The 21,019-nt window shown below is 35.2% G+C and overlaps 1 protein-coding gene across 1 annotated transcript in view; it reads left to right on the forward strand.

Annotated features, from left to right (window-relative positions):
• LOC140153384 (sodium/calcium exchanger 1-like) overlaps positions 1-21,019 on the forward strand; it is a 220,775-nt gene that overhangs the window by 16,537 nt on the left and 183,219 nt on the right. Inside the window, 4 exon segments of the mRNA XM_072176124.1 lie at positions 9,805-10,630; positions 10,633-10,828; positions 10,830-11,483; positions 11,485-11,859. Coding sequence (XP_072032225.1) covers positions 10,132-10,630; positions 10,633-10,828; positions 10,830-11,483; positions 11,485-11,859 — 1,724 coding nt within the window. The 5' untranslated portion in view covers positions 9,805-10,131.

A 21,019-nucleotide genomic window follows, 5' to 3' on the forward strand; every position in this document is an offset into this window, starting at 1 on the left:
CGTCGTGACATGTTTTCCAATAATGACTTTAATAGTCATTTGCATTTAATTTGCATAGCAATTTCCATTATTGAGTCATAAACATGGAATCAGACTGATCTAATATTTGGCACTGCAATCAATTTCCAACTGATAGTTGAGGCTTATGCAACTTTGATACTTACTATTTATAGAAACTCTATGGAATAATCCGTCTTGTTATTGCTGGTGGCAGCAGCATTTTTGTGTAATTAGCATATCGCTCATTCTACAAAATCCGGTGCCAATCCACTATAAAAATTGAAAAAATAAAAGTTGTTCAAAAAGAACTGCTTTTTGTGTTTTTTAAGAGTAAATGTATCACTAGTTTCAGATGTAAAAAATTGCCAACACCACTTGCATATTTTTCTTTCAGGAAGTCATGATGTTTTTTAACACTAAAACTCAATGTAATGTGAGCTATGTTACCCACTACAAAATGGGCTGGTTTTACTCAATCCAAGGTCATAAAATGCAAACTAAAGATCACTTGAGTGAAATGTAAAACAGATTTCACCATTTCATAGAAGTTTTGAAGATGCGTAAATGAGTGTGTAACGTACTAGCTCACAGTAACGTAGTTCACTGGTTTTTAATGTTTTTAATGTGATTTGTGAACATTAGAACGTTATGTCGGTTAATTCTAATATAAATGGGGTTCGACCACTGGTAGCTTTCACATATTATTAGGAAGTACTTGTAATACAAGTGCATACTATAGAATCCTGGTAACGTAGCTCACCAATCTTAACATGGTCGGTCGAAATTTCAATGTTTACAACATTTCTATGCCAAAAATGCTACAGCATCACGATTTTTACTGTGATTTTTAAAAACCTATGAGTGTTTCCTTTCAAAAACAGCAAATTACATTGATACCTCTGTTTTACTTCTTTCCAATAAGTGTGTTAAAAAGGGTAACGTAGCTCACAGCGTTTTGGTGGAAAGTGCAATTTATTTTAGAATTACACAAAGACGTTTTAATCACTAAAAATAATGTTGATAAACAATATGATGGTGCGTTATCTAATTAAAAAACAACAAATATGTAAAGAAATCGCATTTATTCAAAGAAAATATTCAGGGTTAGATGTGACACTTGAGCAGTGGAAACGCATTTTTAGCGATTTTTGAGCCTTTGCAAGGGTTAATCAGGCTGAAGAAAGCATTTAAAGTATGGAAAACTATAATGTCCGTGTAGATCTCGTTGAGTTCTACCAGAAAAACAACATATTTGATGCCCTAAATGCTCGACAAAGTGTTTGTGGACCAAAGAATGGAAAAAAGGCTATTGGCACCGGATTTTGTAGAATGAGCGATATTCATGTTTTCTTGTCAATCGTTTGCGGTGATTTTACGATTAAAATGCGGATCAAATGTGCGATTGTTATGAGAGTCCATATAAAAGATAACAGTATCATAAAACATTACGATATTGAAATGATGACAGGAGACTTACAGAGTAAGTTTGATCAGTATAGTGCCTGCCATGGTATTAAGGTAAATTTTCCCATAGCCTTCCCGTGGCAGCATTATTTTTCTGTATTTGGCGGGATTAATTACATATTCTTCAATTAATCAATATTTCATGAAAATTTACCAAATAAATGGGTACAGTCATGACAGTCAATATTTAAGGTACATGTATAAATGGTCATAGTTATAAAAGCCTATAAGAAACGGAAACAAATGAACAATAACAATAAATAATATTAATGGTGGCGCCCAGACTTTAAATGGCAGCGCCCTGAATTATCAATGGTGCAGGTCTAGTAATACATGTACACTGGGGAAGCTGATAATGTCCACACCTTTTTGTATTGTGCTGGTATAGGAGTTAAAAGGGCCTGGGTGGGGCAAGAAATATTTGTAAAGCCAGTGAGGAGAGGAAGCAATTTTTGGCAGGTTGAAAGCGGCAAGCAATTTTTGACACACATTTTTGGGGCACCTTTGAAATAACACGCTCAAAAAGGCTAAGGAAGCAACTACAGAAACATTCTTACATGCAAAATTTCCCACTCTCTACGCTCACATTAAATGTCTGGAACATTTAATTTATGCTTTGCAAATTGGGATCCAGACAATTATTTGCAAAAGGGCTGGGGCAAGCAATATTTGGAATACTGTTTAAATATTTTACTCATGACATAGCATGGACATTTTTGCATTTGGTTACTTCTTCATTGAATATATGATGGGGGTAGGGGTGTTTATTAGGAATAATGCAGTATGAAAAAATAACATTAATAGTTGTACTAATTTAAGAAAACATTGCTGTCGTCTAACATAAGGGGTTATCATGATTGCACAAGTTTTAATCTCTCAAATTTGTAGAAAGTCTTTTGTGGTTAATGTTTAAAAGCAGCATACCTGTACAATATAAAATGATAATTTCAAATGACAATACGTGTACAATGGCAGCTAGACGATATTATATCACTCATACATAAATTCTAGACAGTTCATTGGTTGATTACTGTTTGCCATTTTGACTATCACCTCCTCCGTGTGATAGTCTTTACCATCATAGCGCTCTGCCGTAGTGCGCCTGCGCCAAGCCGAGCGCTGACTCTTGGACTCGCCGATTTAGTTATGGGGTGGACCCCAAAATGTGAAGTATATCACGGCAAAACATGGTGTTATGTTGACGAAAAAATGTATAATTCCTACCTTAAATAGTATTTAGTAATAGAATTTATGTACGCGTGATATAAAACAAATATTAACTGTCTTAAATTCGTGTAATGGTCGAAATATAATCACTCGGTGAAAGATGGATTGTTCCATTCCACTCGCCGTTCCGGCTCGTGGAATGGAACAATCCATCTTTCACCTCGTGATTATATTTCACCATCACACTCATAGACAGTTAATATTTGTATACTGGCTCATTTTGCTAGCCTCAAACCACACAGAAAAGTAATATCATCTTTATAGTGCCTGCTATAATCATCACAAGCTTACTTGACTGATGTTTGCTGCACATATCATTTTTCCATGCTTCGTCAAGTATCGAGAGCTAAATTACTTGGCAAACGGAGGAAAATGCAGAGATGCTGATATATCAACAAGGTATCATCCGTGATGATGATTGCAAATTACACCCCTAGAATTACAATAAGTGCCATGTACTACGTCATACCACTATTTATTTCTTGATGGTTAAAGGTACACAGTGTAAACATATAAATTATGACGTTTTGCTTGGTTTTATCCCCTTGGCTAATAAAAAAGTAATTGGCATGGTGTGTGTGTGGGGGGGGGGGGTGTGGGGGTATCATGTGTGTTCCAATTTGGTTAGGTTTTTTTTTTTACAAAAGACCTTAATTTTTTGGGGAAAAATGTATAACTTCAATATAAAGGGTCAAAATTTTCAAATGATGGTTGGCTTTTCCTCCCAACTACATACACTTTTAAGTACACCATTAGACAGGGGAAAGAAGAATCACACATTGCACACTACAATGCATACAGCACATCACACACTGCAATGGAATTATGGAAACATATGTTTCTATTGTAATTTCATGTTTAATGTGCGATGTACGCATTCTTCTTTCCCCTGTATGCATAGATTTAGATGTCTGTTAGTGACTTTAGTAAGCAACATTCTGGGTAATATGGCTCCTGAGCTTATTTTGAGGACATGTTTTAAATGTCCCATATATTTCCCAATTTCATAGCCCTACTGAACTTATTGTCTGCACCATTTCATCAAGCCAAAGTATATTGCCGATATAGACATCCTCATCTTTCTTACTTTATTTAATATTGAAACTCATTGATCAATCTACATGATCAAATCCAGGGGATCATCATATAATATATCACCAAAAGAAAATACATTGTGCTAGTTTAAGGGCTCTTGGTAGTTACATCTGATCACTCAAGATGTGAGTTAAGATTTTTTCTTACTTGGCAATGGAAAGAGTAGCTACAACCATTATGACTGTGCCTAATTAAATTCCCGCTAGGATTTTAATTTAAGGGGAATTGGATACCCATGGGATTTTGTACGTCAGTCAGTATGAACTTGACATTCAGGTTACATATTAACAAAATGTTGAAGATGAGGATATGCTTTGATAATTGGAGTGTAATCATGGTAATTCAATGCTGGGATCAGGGGGTTGGGCATGGGGGAAAAATGGCATGCAGTCTTGGCCCCCCCCCCCCCATTTACCCCCGTGCAGTAAAAACCCAAAATTGCAAAATTTTAAACTTTTTGCAGCAATTTTGCCCAAAATTTGTTGATTTTGCCCCGTGAAATAAATTTGTTGATTTTTCACCCATGAAATTCCTCCCCGAAAAAAAAAATTCATGGTGCTGCTACTGGCCATGATCGATTCGATGCTGATAGAAAGAATGTTTCATTTGTGTTTTTGTTTAAAATACAGACAGTATGGTACCAGCATTTCACTTATGCAGCAGAAATGTATCACTTACACAATTTTGTTGCATAAAAATCAACACTGACAAATTGAAATTTATCTTTGTGATTGCTTTTTTTGTGGAAAATCTTTTAAGTGTGGGATAGGCTTTTACGATGGGAGTTCATAACAATTTTTAGCAGGTTCGCTGCCGGACGAGTTAAGATGGCGAACCCGCTAAAAACTTGCTAATTGAAATCTTTAACTTTTAATGGTCTATCTCCGCGGGTATTTCCGCACAAAAATCTTGAGTATATATAAATATATTAGGCCTGAAACGGTGGTCTCCTGATTTTGCTTCATACCAGGCTGCTTTAATATATATTAAAATAGGTATGTTTTGAAATGAAAGTCAATCGATCAACATTGACTTGGTGTATAAAATGCCACAGGCTCAGTGAAACATGACCTTTTGTTGAAGGAAATTAAAAGTCGGGACTAAATTGAACAATTGAAATTTATCTATTGAGTTTCTGTATTGCTTTTAGGTGTGTGGTTATGTTTCCCTACTTTGGATCATTGAATTCTAGGTGCATACAGTATATATTTTTAAATATTTTTCAACCAAACTTTTCCATAAATGCTGTCAAAATACCATACGCAGTATTACAGATTTCATGATATACATGTGTGAGCGGCCATTGTTATTGATGGTGTTTACAGCATTTGTAGAAATTGTGTATTGTTGTGGAGCACCACAGCACTACCAGATGGTACTATAGTGATGTTTTTAATGGGAATTATCATTGTAGAAAGACCTAATTAATGCCCCCTTTCGAAAATATTACGTCTCAAGGAGCTTTTATTAGAAAATATATGTGTATAGACATGTTCTTCCATTTACAAATTTTGATTCTGATTTATGATTCAAAATATTTCGTTGATTCATAGAATTCATTGACAATACAATGTATTTTTTGTGTCTGCACTTTGACCCATGAGTGGTGTTTGTGTGTTGGAATGGCCACCAATTAATATTATAAAACAATTAAAATGCATTTTGCCTCTTTTCTATTAAAAAATGATATGATAGCCTAAAATCATAATGCAGATAAGGAAACATCAGGCTTATGGACACAAAGTAGATATCAAAACTTAATTTAAATTAACATGGTAGGTCTTGGAGTGACCATCACAGACTATTTGTGTATTTGACTATTCGCCCTGGGTATTTGCTAACAGCTGGGTCATCACCCTGGATGATTGTTCACTTATTGATATGTATTGATTAATAACTTCTGAATACATGTATGTTTGAAATTTTAACAAGGACTTATTAATAAATAGTATCAAAATCAATGCAATTATTAATAGCATGATGGGCTTTGTGTACCATGATACATGTGTCCCAGTTTACATCAACTTTTGTCAAATCAAAGCATTTTAGAACTTTGTATCAGGCATGGAATAAGAATTTCTAATTCCTTATAAATGCCTTGTTTGCATCTTTCTTTCACACTTTCTTTCTCTCTCTCTTGCTATTTTTTCCTTTCCTTATGGCTGGCATGCTTTTCATTGGTAAGCTAGCCTGGCTTGTGCATGTTGAGTCTGGACCATGAATTTTCCATGGACCCAAGCCTGAGAGAGTACCCTGTCAAAAAATCCAAATTAATTTTGCACAGAATCAACTCATTCACATGTTTTAGTTTCGACCAGATCGGAAGTCTGAAATTAACCTACAGATCTTGCCAATTGAATTCAAACATTTTCTATTTCCAATTCAATACAACTGCAAGTGACCACCACAAGGAATTGAACCTTGGACCTCATAACTATTAACTACTAGGCCACATGCTCCTTTTGTCAGGCTTCATTTTGCAAAATAGAATAATTATCTTTTTTTTAATTAAAACCAATAGTTAGTTTTGTAATTTTCTGGGATTAGGCCATGGCATGCACAAAAGTTTGTTTGTCAATATAACAGAACTCCCTTTTAAAGGCAATGTTTGCATTAATGTAAAATGAGGGTTGTGTTACTTGCTTAGATAACAGACAAACACACATAAAATTCTAAAAGATATTCAGTTATCACAAACGTCCTACCTACCTATCACTCGGAGTAATCACAGCCCAGTACTTCAACTGTGCTAGTAAAGTATCATGTTCTAAATAGGCCTGGCCTGACATTTCGTTTGTCGCTTATATGTTGCTTGTTAGATGTACGGCATTTGAAATGAATGCATTGGATGTTAGTGGTGCCTGCCTGCTAACTTGCTCATCAAGATGTATGCCGGCAATAGTTTATTATTAAGTCAAGGCATATATATTAAACAACGGGAGTAGGGAATGCAGAATACTGGACCTGTGTAGGTTCACAAGTTGATCTTTGAATATTGAATCATGGACGGTGAGTTGTGATATTTTCAGCATCGGGATGGCTTCAGGGCTTCCCTTGTCATTCATGTGAGTAGTAGCTAGATGACTCAATCCTACTTCGGAACTAGGATGACGTAGGCTGATTTTAAATTACCAGTTTGCTGCATGAAATTGAACTTCAGCATGCAGATTGTGTTGTCATGGTTACGATAGCACATTTTTGTAATACTCTATTGCTTATCAGGTGGTGTGAAAACAACACAAATGCAAGCCTTGTTAGAAAATTAAATCAGTTTTTTTTTTCATTCGGTTGGTATTTAGTAACAGTGTTGTCCACACAATTATGAGAAATATAATTTTGCTTTTTATTTGAAAATTAGTTGTTATTCAGAATGTGTTTTTATGGCAACAGATGTTGCTATACTTCTATTTGAAGTTGATGGGGTTTAATTTTCACGCTTTTCGCGGTCACACACAAATTTTTAACCCTGCAAAAATATTTATTACACAAAGTTCTTAAGGGATCTAAAATGAGCGTTTATTGCGTTTCAACAGTATTTTTGTGGGACATGAGAGCACCTCAGACCTATCGAATTGCATTCTGAATACTGAAGCATGTCTTTCTGATATCAAATAATTTTCATTTTTTGAAAATCACAATATAATATAAATTTTATGACAAATTATAAAAATTTGATATTTTTCAAATTTTTGATATATAACAGTCCTCGAAGTAAATTATATAAATCTAATGATATATTCTTAAAGTGTGTGTAGCAGGGAGGAAAAGCCGACGGTCAATTGAAAATTTTGACCTTTCATATTGAAGATATGGATTTTTTCCCCAAAAGACCTAATTTTTTTTTTTGTGTTTTGGGAAAAATCCATATCTTCAATACTGAAAAGGTCAAAATTTTCAATTGATCGTCGGCTTTTCATCCCACCTACATACACTTTAAGTATGAATCATCAGATTTAAGTACTGTTCAATATCAAAATATCAATTTTTAATGATTTGCCATAAAATGTGTATTAAATTGCAATTTCAAAAATCAAAATTATTTGATATCCGAATGACATTCTTCGTATTCAGAATGCAATTCGATATATCTGATGTGCTCTAATGTCCCAAAATAAATACTGTCCAAACGTTCATACCCCAGCCCTTAATGTGAATATTACACAAATTAAGCACCCACTAAACTGTCCAGAATTGATAACAATTGCAAAAATTAACCCAGCAAAATATGCGGCATGGTGAACTTACTATGCTGGTAAATATCTTCCATTTGATGAGATCAAGCGGGTATTGAGATTGAAATGGCCAAAGAGTGTTTCAATCACATTTTGTATATATTCTATTGTTTTTTACTCTGTAAACAACCCCATATCTTGAGGTGTAGTAGATCAAGAAACTCAAAAACTACAAACGGGTTTCTGAGAATTATAGGCTATATGATACAATGTGTTTTATTATTTCACTACCGACTATCGAGTATAGTCCCACCCCGCTTTTGGGTGAACATTTTCAAAATGGTGGGGGGGTGGGACTATACTCGAATTTAAAAAACACACCAAAAAACCATGAATTGACTCTAGTAGCATTTAGCTCTAGGTCCAGGGACACTCCAAAACTGGATTTTTTTTGGTACAATTTCTGAAATTTTTTGAAAATTTGGGGTGGGACTTTACTCGAAGGTGGGACTTTACTCGCATCAGTATGGTATATTCACTAGAATGAGTTATCAGTGAAAATATCATCTTGTTTCTTTTTTATCAGTGTCCTTCCTATATGCATCATTCTTAATATACAAACATAATAGGTGACATGAACCAGCTGAAGTGTAATTCTACTAAACATAATTTCTAACCCAAGCATCTCCTTTTTGAAATCCATTGTCACATCAATCTCCCATATTAAACGTGGGCACGTGCATATATGCATGAATTATAATCAGCTCCGTCTCATAACAAATAGCAATATTCACAACCTGTGAGCACACTATGACGTGTGTAGCTTATGTGAAATGACACATTCCTCCGAATGCTTGGCTTGGATTTTGTATAAAACCAATTTATGACAGTTTAGTATTGATTGTAATAATTGCAGCCTCTGTTACATGCACTCTATGTAGACTGTTAAAAGATATAGCGTACCATACTCCAAAATACATTAATCAAGTATGACAGTTAGCTGATACAGTGTTTTGTTTATGGATGCTGCATTTGGTTTTACTGCAGATTTTACATTTTAGCAAATGACTAGCAAAATTAGAACACAAGTTTTGATGTGAGTAAATAATTAATGCCAACTTGTTTCATCATGCTCAAACTGCCTGAATTTAAATATATGCCATGAGTAGCTTAATTTAAAGGAGTATTTTGTGATCCTACCATCCTCTTTCGTCATGTGACATTTTTCAGTAGATATCCACGAAAAAAGCTTATTCCCATATATCTCAGTTGATTCCAATTTTGCATTTGCGAGTTATGCAGGATTATGTGTATTACGCTTCTCTATGTTGTAATTTCGTTCTGTAAAGGTATCAGATAGCAATTTGCAATTTTTTGTGGGACATGAGAGCACATCAGACATACTATAAAAAAGGCCTGACAATTTTAGGTCTTTGGGGGAAAAACGTATATCTTCCCGGGATATCTTCATTACGAAATGTCATAATCATACCTTTCTCCACATTTCTGGCAGAAGAGTAATCATGTATAATTGATTTATTATTGCTTTATAGAGGGAGGGGTTGAAAATATTCTTGTGACTCTTTGAGTTTTGAGAAATGTTTGAGTACTGGGTAAACTGAATATTCCAAACATGAATCAATTTGCATTAAATAGTGATATTCCTTGCATGTGATATGTGTTAGATAACATGGCTCAGACACTAGGATAATCAAAATTAAAAGGGCACATATCTAGTGAACACTATCTGTGGGAAAAAAATTTTAAATCAAATTTGTCAGAAATCTTTAATATCACTGCTTTAATGATATTCATATTTCTAATTCTTTGTATTTTTTCTTTGCAGGTGGGATATGTCATGGAGCATCATTCGTGGAGCGCAATTTGACGGCGACTCATAACTCTTAGTGCACTAGACTAGACACTTGTATGAAATGAAGTGATGCTATCATTCCATACTTTAATAATCCCTATCTCACTGTTGTCTACAATAGTATGGTTAAGTTCTACAGACTGCAATCTGTGTTGTACTGTACATATGACCCAAGACAATGGCTTAATATAGCGACAGTAGCATCAAGCTGATTTTGGATGAGTTGGTAGATATACCGATGCATAGGGGATAAGTCTACTTCTCTTTAGAGACGGGGATTAGTTAGCTAGCAGTTACAAAATGAGCAACTCCTTGCTTGTGTGTTGCATAATCCTGCTTGCAGGTGTTGCACTGACCAATTCACAAGATGTTAATGTCACAAAACCACGTTGTGTCAAACGTGGAAACATATTTCCATATTGGCAACCATGGAACCCAGAAATAGGGGACAAGATAGCCAGAGCTATGGTATATTTTGCTGCACTATGCTTCATGTTCTTGGGCGTGTCCATCATTGCAGATCGCTTCATGTCAGCCATTGAGATCATCACTTCAAAAGAGAAAGAAGTGACAGTAAAAAAGCCCAACGGTGATACCATTGTTGTTAGTGTACGCATATGGAATGAAACTGTATCAAACTTAACACTGATGGCGCTTGGCTCTTCAGCTCCGGAAATTCTGCTGTCGGTCATAGAAGTTTGCGGAAACAAATTTGAAGCAGGACAGTTAGGTCCAGGCACAATTGTAGGCAGTGCAGCTTTTAATTTATTTGTTATTATTGCTGTTTGTGTGTATGTGATTCGGATGGCGATGCTCAAGAATTAAACATTTTGCGTGTATTCCTAGTTACAGCTACATTCAGTGTACTAGCCTATATTTGGCTTTATCTGATCTTGGTGCCCTTTAGTAAAAATAGAGTGTATGTTTGGGAGGCACTAGTAACTCTCGCATTGTTTCCAATAACTGTAGTGTGGGCATACATTGCTGACAAGAGGATTTTTTCTACAAATTCCTCAGAAAAAGTACACAGCAGAAAAGATAGTAAGAAGAGGGTCCAACTTGACAGGTTCAATGGAGATGGGTGAGGCTAATGCAAACCACTTCAAATCAGCCAACCATGACTACACTAATGATGTTGAATTCACTGGGAATAAATATGATGATACTGAGCCTCAGATGGACGATATCAAAGACCTTGAAAATAACAAGAAAGAATTTATTCGTTTACTTCGGGAACTGCGTCAAAAGCACCCCGATGCCGATTTGCAGACGCTGGAACAAATGGCTAACTATGAAGCTCTGTCCCAGAAGAGCAAGAGTCGTGCATTTTACCGTATTCAAGCAACTCGTAAGATGTGTGGTGCTGGCAACATTCTCAAGAAGACCCTTGATAAGAAGCGGGCTAGTGTCGCTGAGGTGAAGATTGAGGTGCCTGTAGATGATAACTTGGCCCACGTATTCTTTGAGCCGCATCAATACACGGTCATGGAGAATGTTGGTAGCTTCAATATCACTGTAACTCGTCAAGGTGGTGATATGAACAGTACCGTATATGTGGACTACCGCACTGAGGACGGCACCGCTAATGCCGGATCGGACTATCACTATGCTGATGGCACCCTTATTTTCAAACCTGGTGAAACCCAAAAGAAGTCGGACTCACCATTATCGCGATGACATCTTTGAAGAAGACGAGCACTTCTACGTCAAATTGAGCAATGTTCGCATAGGTGGACCGGACGGTATGTTTCAAAGCAACCAAGCAGGACCTTTGGCTAAGTTGGTGGAGCCTACCATGGCTATGATTACCATTTTGGATGATGACCATTCAGGAATTTTTCACCTTGAGGAACCAGTAACTAGTATTGCAGAATCAGCAGGAAATGCTCAGTTTAAAGTTGCACGATCATCAGGAGCTAGAGGTGTGGTTCGTGTACCATACAAGACCATTGAAGGTAGTGCCAAAGGCAATGGAGTGGATTATATAGACGTAGAAGGAGAAATCGAGTTTGAGAACGATGAAACTTGGTAAGTACATTTTCCTCTACTAATGAAAATAATTCATCATTTTTTAATTTATACAATAATACAATAAATGGAATTTATATAGCGCCTTAGCATAAGTATGAACAAAGCGCTTTACAATGATCTTAAAAGTACAACATACACTACATCTTCGGTTACACTTAATGTACAACTTAATTAAAAATAAAAAACTTAGTTTGGAAACAAATAGGTTTTCAGATTGGATTTAAAAGTGGCCAGACTATGTGAAGTACGAAGTTTTAAAGGTAATTTGTTCCAGAGAGCTGGCACAGAATTGCAGAAGGCATTATTCCCATATGTTGTGTGAGTTCTTTTACATTCAAGCAGACTGCCATCAGCATGTGATCGTAGGAACATACCATCAGAAAATGTGTGAGATTTTAGGAGATTTTGTATGTACAGTGGTGTTTGCATTTATTATCAAATGATGGGCAAAAATATAACATTTTATCTTTTTAATGGCCTTGATTTGTGTTATTGTCCAAGAATATAGCTCAAGAATAGAGCTGAAAGTTATATATTTCTACCATCCTCTTACTTACTCAGCTCCGTTGCTGCTAGTGATTGTCTTGCCATCCCTAGATCCCATAGGTGGGCTTGTGACAGGATATTTTCCATCATTGTCCCAGCCTCGTCTCTGAAATAGCATGCCTTGTTCAACGAGGAACCCAAATGGTACATCTCCAATCAAAATGCTGCTTGAGTCTCATCTTTTCTCCAACATGTAGTCTTCTCTTTTCCTTATGATTTTCTTTCCTTTCTTTCTCTTAGCATCTTTTAGTAATGTAGTGTTTTATAACTGTTTATAATATTTGCTATAAAATATCTAGTCTATAAAAGCTAGGTCTTTTGGGAAAATATGTATATCTTCAATAAGAAAGGTCAAACTTTTCAAATGATGGTTTGCTATTCCTCCCAGCTACATACACTTTAGAAGCATATCATTAGATTTATAAAGTTTAATTTGAGGACTGTTAAATGTCAAAAATATCATTTTAATAATTTGCCATAAAATTTTGTATTATATCTCAAATTTCAAAAACTCAAAAAGTATTTGATATCAGAAGGGCAAATGGAACATAGCTAAATACTGTTTCTTTAGGGCTCATATTGAAATACCCTACCACGTTTTCACACAGAAAGAAGGCAGGATTCCCCTCGCTAAGCGCGCGCCTCAGGAAAGCTCGGTCATAAAACGGATGGATTATATGCATCAGTGATACACCCTGCCCAGGAGTTTAACAAAAGAAGGCTAGCACAGGAAAGTTGCAGGATGGCGCACACCTTCCTGTGTAAGGGAATTTCAATATGAGCCCTAATAGTTTGTTCTAACTGGCAATAAAAGTGAAAATTTAATATTTTTGCAAGTTGAGGAAAATTGGGCTCAAAACATGCAATTTTGCATGTTTTCTCAAGTTACAAATTCGAACACTTGGAACAAGTCAAAATCTTCAGTATAGGCTAAAAGTTGACTCATAATTTTAATATTTTGTGTTATTTGTGATAAATTGGTTATGAAAAAATGTGATTTCCAAATTTAAAATGCAGTGCTTGAAATTAGCCTTTAACAAATCTGTGGGCTTGATTGTCACAGTATATGAAAAATGCCCTAAAAACATAATCCCCCAAAAAAATTTGACCAAATATTACAATTTGACTTTCATTGCCAGTTAGAACTAACTAAAGGATTAGGATTTAGCTATGTTTCATAATTTGGCAAAAAGAGGATAATTTTTTTTAATCCAAACAAATTACTGCTGTATTTTTCTTGAATAGGAAGTAGTCTGGCGATGGTGCATTACTCTTTTGCCAGCATCATCATCTGAAGCATAGACCGTAAATCTGAAGCTATTTGATATGGTCGTGGGGCCAGTTCAATCACCCAGCAGCTTGACATGAAGTTGCAAACTCAGGTTGAAAGACAATCACCTTGTAGTAGGAGACATGATAGTAAATGTTGAAGGTCAATGATGGTAGTAGTGTAAACCTACATGTAGTATTATATTCTGATTGAGGTTCATTGAGGATTTAAATTATACGAAGAGATGTAAATAATGGAGAAAAAGAGTCTGCATCAGTCCCATGTCAAAATTTCAATCAAGTTGGCAGGTATGCTATGATGGTCAGGTCATTAATATGTTTAGGTGGGCAGTGGCTAAGGAAGATTTTCAATATGGGAGGCTGAGAAAATAAAAAATTGTCGATGATCCATTCTGGGGGTGCCTGGGGGGGGGTTCTCCCTCAGAGTCAGAAAACTTTGAAAAAAAAATGTGTCAAAAACACCCATTTTTCCTGGTTTATGATGACATTTTTCACTTCACCTAGAATTATTTGGGGTGCTGAAGGGTATTCAAGCCTCCGCAACAAAATTATTGAGGGGGCTGAGCCTCCCCAAGCCCCCCAGTTCCTAAGTGTATCATGCTATGGTGGGATTACATATGAATTGCAATTTACAACATATTAATCAGCGACACATTTGAGTACTACCATGTAGCGTTGTAGGCAGCCGTCTCAGGTTTCATCAAATAAAGAAACTATAGATGTACTTTAGTACAGGGTTAGTAAGTCCAATGTAATTGCTAATGTGATATGCTTGAGGTTCACATAAGGGAGAATCATTGAATTACCTTGTATGTATGTACAGAAGCGGCCATGTTGGATTTACCATGGTTAGACATAGTATAGATTTCATGCATTCCATACATTCTTGACTTGGCATCTAACAGCAGTTACTTATCTGTTTATCTCACTTTCTACGATGTATCGGATATCTGAAATTTTGTCTTTGTGTAAAAAATTGGTACATGCGTAAAAATACACGGGTTCAATTGAAGTTGGTACCCATCATATATGAATTATCCAACATATTTGAACTTCATTTTGGACATGTGGCCTAACGATGAGGATGAAATTGGACTCTTGCATTGGGTAAAGTCAGGCTGTGTGAAATGTGTGGTTGGCAACGTCACTATCCATCTACTATAACAAGTTTAATAAGTTTAATGGCCTTGTAACATCATATCGTTATTTGAATATCATAAGTTTATGCCTTTGGTCATCATCATCATAGAGGTGACATAGGGCATAGACCCTATAAAGAAGGGTACACGTTGGAGTACAAGTTATGTAATTACACTGATGAGGATGATAATTGTATGACCTTTTGACCTTTTAGTTAATTGTCTTTGCAGGAGCACTCACTACTGAATCACCCACCATTTGTACATGTACTTATTATGCTTATCATCTAGTCTAGAGGCCCCTTGTAGTTTTGTGATGCAGTGCATGTTTATGTTAAATACAGTAATGGTTTCTGCATAGAATAAGTATTTTATTTAAAGAAATTTTTGTCCAAAACGTTTTGATTTCAAAGCAATTAAAAGGAAAATAAAAATTATGAAACTGTCTGCTGTTTGTTGAAAAATCTAAAATAAGTTTAGAAAGTAATTGAAATGGAGACTCTAAATGTAACATAAAAACACAAAATGGACACAATGGGTGATTTTGGAGAAAACATTAAATAAGGATGTCAATGCGTGCTTTTACATCCATGTCATTTCCAAAGTTGAGTGCTTCCACTGTTTTCATAATAATATTTAAAACCTCTACTTTTATATAGACCAGTTAAAACAATTTTGTTGAATCCTGACATTGCACTAAGGCTAATGAACTGTAATTTATATAATACCATGCTGTAAACACAGGCAAGCAGGGAGTCCGCCCTGCATCAGCCTCCTCATATGACTTCCCTTTCAATTTAAGCTTTAATATATGTGACATGAGGCACTGGCACATGGGAGTACAGATTCGCTCATGCTTAGAATGGGGAAGGGTTTCTTTGAGAGACAACACCAAAGAGCAATTGATGAGTTTGAAGCTGAGCACAAAATGCAACTCGTGTAACCCTGTAATTGAGGACAATAATTCATTGCCATCAGTGCAGGAATCTACATGTATGTCCTGCAGGGCAGCAAGATTTTTTGTGTGGGATATTGCCCCTTTAATTAATTTGTTGGTTCCTCCAAGACCAAACACTGCAAAAATATATATGTTATTTTGTACAGATCCTTGTTCATATTTAGGTAATTCATACTCTTTTAGATTAAGTGAGAACCAATCAGAGCAAACGATAGAAAAACGCCAGGAGTGTATTGATTGCACGTGCTTTTGGATGCGTTCGTGTTGTGTAGGGTTGATTCATTTTCCTTGCAGGATGATGCATTTGTTATTTGCTTGTATTTTCCAACATTTTCAGAGATAGTTTTGTCATAAAATTAGCAAAAATCACAGTATTTTTTTCTTGTGTATGAAATAGGTTAAAAACTGCATATTTACTTGTAGCTTGAGATAGTGTATCAAATAATGCACTTTTACTGAGATGTTGATGCATTTAATGCACTCCCCCTGCAGGGCTCTTGCATTAGACACCTCAATATCTCAGTACGTGGGCATTATTTTGTACAATTTCACTCTCAACAAGTAATACGGAGTTATTAGCATATAAACGTTTTTGTCTAGAAAGTGAACATTAATAGGATTTGTGAACATATATATCTGACATAATCAAGCAAAATTATTGGAAATTTTAAGACTAAAACAACTATATAATTTATAAGACCTCATTTAAGATTATACATGCAGATATCTGTTGTGATGAAGTTGTTGGAAAATGAGTAATGCACAGATAGGAATGATTATATCATAATCTGTTCACTCGTATAGCAAATAACGTGATTATGCATGCAAAGCTGTCACAACTAAAGTGTATAGAATTGTAATTCAAGCAATGAGTGACATGACGTGCATCAAGATATTCTTTGCATAACATTAATGGCATGTTAATAATATCCAGGTAACTAAATACCATTCAAATTATACTCATTTCAGTACCAAGCAAAAACAGTCAAAGTTGATCATATACGCGTTTCATCTTCTTATTGATCTCCGTTTTCTCGATTTCCATTTATGTTTTATGTGCTCGCCAAAAAATCAATTTGTGTCCTTCTTGCTATACTTATATTAAGCTATTCCAGTTGGCATCCATACACATGTTACATACCTCTGGAAAACATGACCTTAATATCTTTTGCATAGGGAGTGTGAATTTCAAATGTGCCTATACCTGAATGGGTGATTCCATTTGAAATCTGCATCCCCTGTGTGGGAGATTAAGGTCATGTTTTCCATATGGGGTGTATGAATTTCAACTAGAACAGTCCATTTTCAAATTGATGTGATGGTTAGGTAGGGTTGACTGATATTTATGTATTTTGGCTCGTGCTGCAATTTCCTGATGTAGATATACATATGGGAGAAATGATGTTATAGACATAAAACCAAGAGACAGGTTGGCTAGTAGACACAGTGAATGCATCACCGAGTCTGAGCATGATGAAGGAATTTCCGTATCTCAAGCTTCATCTTTATGCATGTGTTGCAATGTTTACAAGATGGTAATCTAGTGACAAAAATGGTATACCCACACCATCATAAATTATGTACATTTAGAGCTGTTTTAAAATAGAAAGCCTGAAAATGTTTCTTGTTGAAGTTTTTTCATGTCTATTTTCTTATGTATTTTATTGTTTTTTTAATCAACATTTTTGCCTTTATCTCAGTTTCAAATTTGCCGCCTTTGGCCCCCATGGACCAGATTGTGTCACATATATCAATATCAATTTAATTATTTTCTACCAAAAATGGTTGCATGGATATAGGGTGTTGACATGTAGTACAATTTACTTCATACTTATGACAGTTGTTTGCTATCTACTGAAGAAAGCAAAATAATAAGGCGCTCTACACAGGAGTGTTAATCTGTATCAATGCACATCAATGTGCACTGTGGCCTGCATTGCATACCAATCGTGTGTAACGCGATAATGTGATTCTAAAAGCTATGCTCTCAGTGTGACTGTGTCTTGTAATCAAATGATTAAATTATGCTTATGTGTTGCATGACATGCATTTATACAAAATGGTTGCTTTCAAATGTTGCAATACTTGAACTGTTACTGCATTAAATTTGCGTCATATAGACAATGATAGCAACTTCACATTGATCTGATTTTCAAAAGTCCACAATTGAAGCAGATTTGGTATCACACCAATGTTTTTCTTGAAGGCAGCATTTTTAAATCAGACAGCAAAATGCTCCTATGGCATTCTTATTCCAGAGCATCAGCAAGGTCTATCTACAGGTATTTTAGCTGATGGGCAAGGACGTTTTTTATTTTAGAAGTACCTACATGTACTCTACCCATCTGGTGTGTAAAAATACTTATGTTGTCAACTATAGTTGGTATGTAACATCTTCAGATTGACCAGCCCAGCTTAGCAGCTCACTACTTGACCAAAATTCTGTTTTAGCTCCTGAGTACGAGATCGACGAAAAACAAAATATTGCCTTCCACTGTGTTCAATGTTGTCATAAGGCATAATTATCCTGATATTTACTGAATATAATACAATCAGCGGGTGACTGAGATGTGCAATGCCACAAAGCTGTCATATTTTGCTGTCTACTGAAGATAGCAAAATGCATAAGTAGTTAGTGGCAATTCCAGATCTTGTTTTTTTCTTGGGGAGTGGCAATGGAGAAGGCAGATACTAGAGGAAAAAATCTAAATTTGCACAAAATGAAAATGCTAGTCTCATAATAAAATGTACCATATATTTTTTACTGAATGCAATTAAGTAAGAGGTGGGAAGTGAGTAAGCTTGATATAGGGCAAAATCCCTATATTCCCATGACCTTGGCACTGCTACTGTGCACAATTAATGTTGATTAACACGCCTGTGAATGCTTGCATATTAATGGGCAATGTATGCTATCTACTGAAGATAGCAAAAGTGGCCTTTCTTAGTATAGTATCACTGATGAGACGGCATCAGGTATTGTGTTCAGTAATATTACTAATGTTGCTCCAAAATGAAGGTAAATTTGTAGATCAGTTAACAAGGAAAGATTGATGGAGATGAGCAAAATGTTATGTTGAATTAGGTCATCTATCAAATCTCTCAAAATAAACAATTTTACTGCAAATACAATGCTAAATTTTCTTCATGGGCAAAATGCATGTTGCTATTTCTGTAATGTAAGATAACACATTATTACTATTCATGATTCAAGGCAATACAGCTTCAGCATGTTATTGTGAATAAACGCAACATTGGAATATCTACTATTAAACATAAATTCTGTTACTACATGTAAATGTTTCACTTATTATGTGTAGTGTTGGTGTACATGTAGATGATGCTTGGTGGCTGTTGAAGAGATTGGCGAAGCAGTAATCAACTAGTCCGAGCAAAGTATACATCATGCTTGAAAGTCAATATTAATTATAGGTGATGTACTAACAGGAAGCAGAAATAGCTGCCTTATAGGTGATGAACTAACAGTAAGTAGAAATAACTGCCTTAATACCAAGGTGTGCAGAATTGACTTGAAAGGTTACTATATCATTTAAGTGACAGTACCTTTTATGGAACAGTTACTTTCCATATATCATTTAAGTAACAGTACCTTTTAGTTTTGTCTGGGAGCTGCATCAGATTCTCAATGTATGTTTTATGCAAGCAAGAGAAATACATGTAGAAGGAAACAAGCCGTTAGGTGATAAAAACCCCAACCCTGTTTTTTTGCTGTATGCATGTAAAATGAGCACCATTTTTTGGCTAAAAGTGGATTGAGCTTGATATGATGGAAATTGTTGTATGCATGTAAAATCAGCTGTTTTGAGCAAAAACGGTAGATATATTTTGACTGAAAATAATGAGTAAAGTGAGGGAAACATTGCAATTTGTTCACAGATTTTGGTGAGTTTTAGAGTTGTTTGCTGAAAAAAAAAACCCCAAAACAAGCCGACCCTACCTGAAAAGGCTGTTCACCCATAGAGCAGGGTTTTTCCCATCACCTTAGGCCAAAAAAAAATAATGGTTTGTCTCACGAGTGGTTTGAAAACAAATGCGAAATGCGATATATTTTTTTTATTCCCGACTATTTTCATGGTATTTGGAGAAAAAAATCTGCGAATTTTTCCGGAAAAACCATAAAAAAGAAAAAATTTTGAAATAAAAAAAATTCTGCATTTCTTTATTTCCAAATCTCACAAATTTACAAATGCGCGCTCGAGCTTTGAGACAAACCTTTTTTTTTTGTTGGCCTTAGCACATTTGCATCACAAGGCAGCTTTTTCAATTGCATTCTCATAACCTTGGTATGATGCTTTATACATGATTCACTTAAACATTAAAATATGCTGCATGTTTACTAGGATATATCTTAATTAATTTTAGGTCAATACATTCCCTGCTATAATTTAAGATCATTGTAAATAAATATTTAATTGTTTGCAGTAGGTTTAGATTTTCTACAGGGTCAAGGATATTTGTAATTAAATGGTAAACCTGTACTTATCATTAGCAAGTATATTTTTAGGTAGTTGTAATAATTAATAAAATCAATTTTTTCATCCAGGTGTGTTAGGGAAGTGGCATTAAGCTTACAAGAGTGAGATCAACAGATCAATGAAAAATGAAATATAACTAAGTGCAATTTGAAAAATGAAGTCCAATAGTATTTGTAATGTAATCTTATGTAATAGCGAACCCAAAGAACAATTATATTTGTGATGTACAATGTTATGTTAAAAGGGCATTTTGTGATCCACAGCCTTATCCCTCCATTTCTATACCACTGGAAACCTCTGGCTACATAATGTTTATGTTCAAAATATTTCTAGCAGACTAATTCATTTAGTAAAAATATCGCCAAATTTTAATTACGTTCTGGTGTACCAGAACGTAATTCAACACAGTGGCCTATGGAGCAGTGTAAAACACAGAATCATGCATAACTTGCAAACACAAATCAGAATCCACTGAAATGTTGGGAATAAGCTTTTTTTGTAGATATCTATTGAAAATGTCATAAAAAGAGGATGCTAGGATCACAAAATACTCCTTTAAATATACCTGTAAATATACCTGTTACATAATAATTTGATACCACATGATGATCGGAGCTTTCAAATAATTAAAAAAAAAGGTTTAAAATCTCTTAAGGTTATTGCTTCCGATGTAAAGTTTGAAAAAGGCGTACTACATGTACATGTATCTAAAAGATGGAGTCTATTTT

Source organism: Amphiura filiformis, chromosome 5, assembly GCF_039555335.1.
Source record: "Amphiura filiformis chromosome 5, Afil_fr2py, whole genome shotgun sequence".
NCBI lineage: Eukaryota > Metazoa > Echinodermata > Ophiuroidea > Amphilepidida > Amphiuridae > Amphiura > Amphiura filiformis.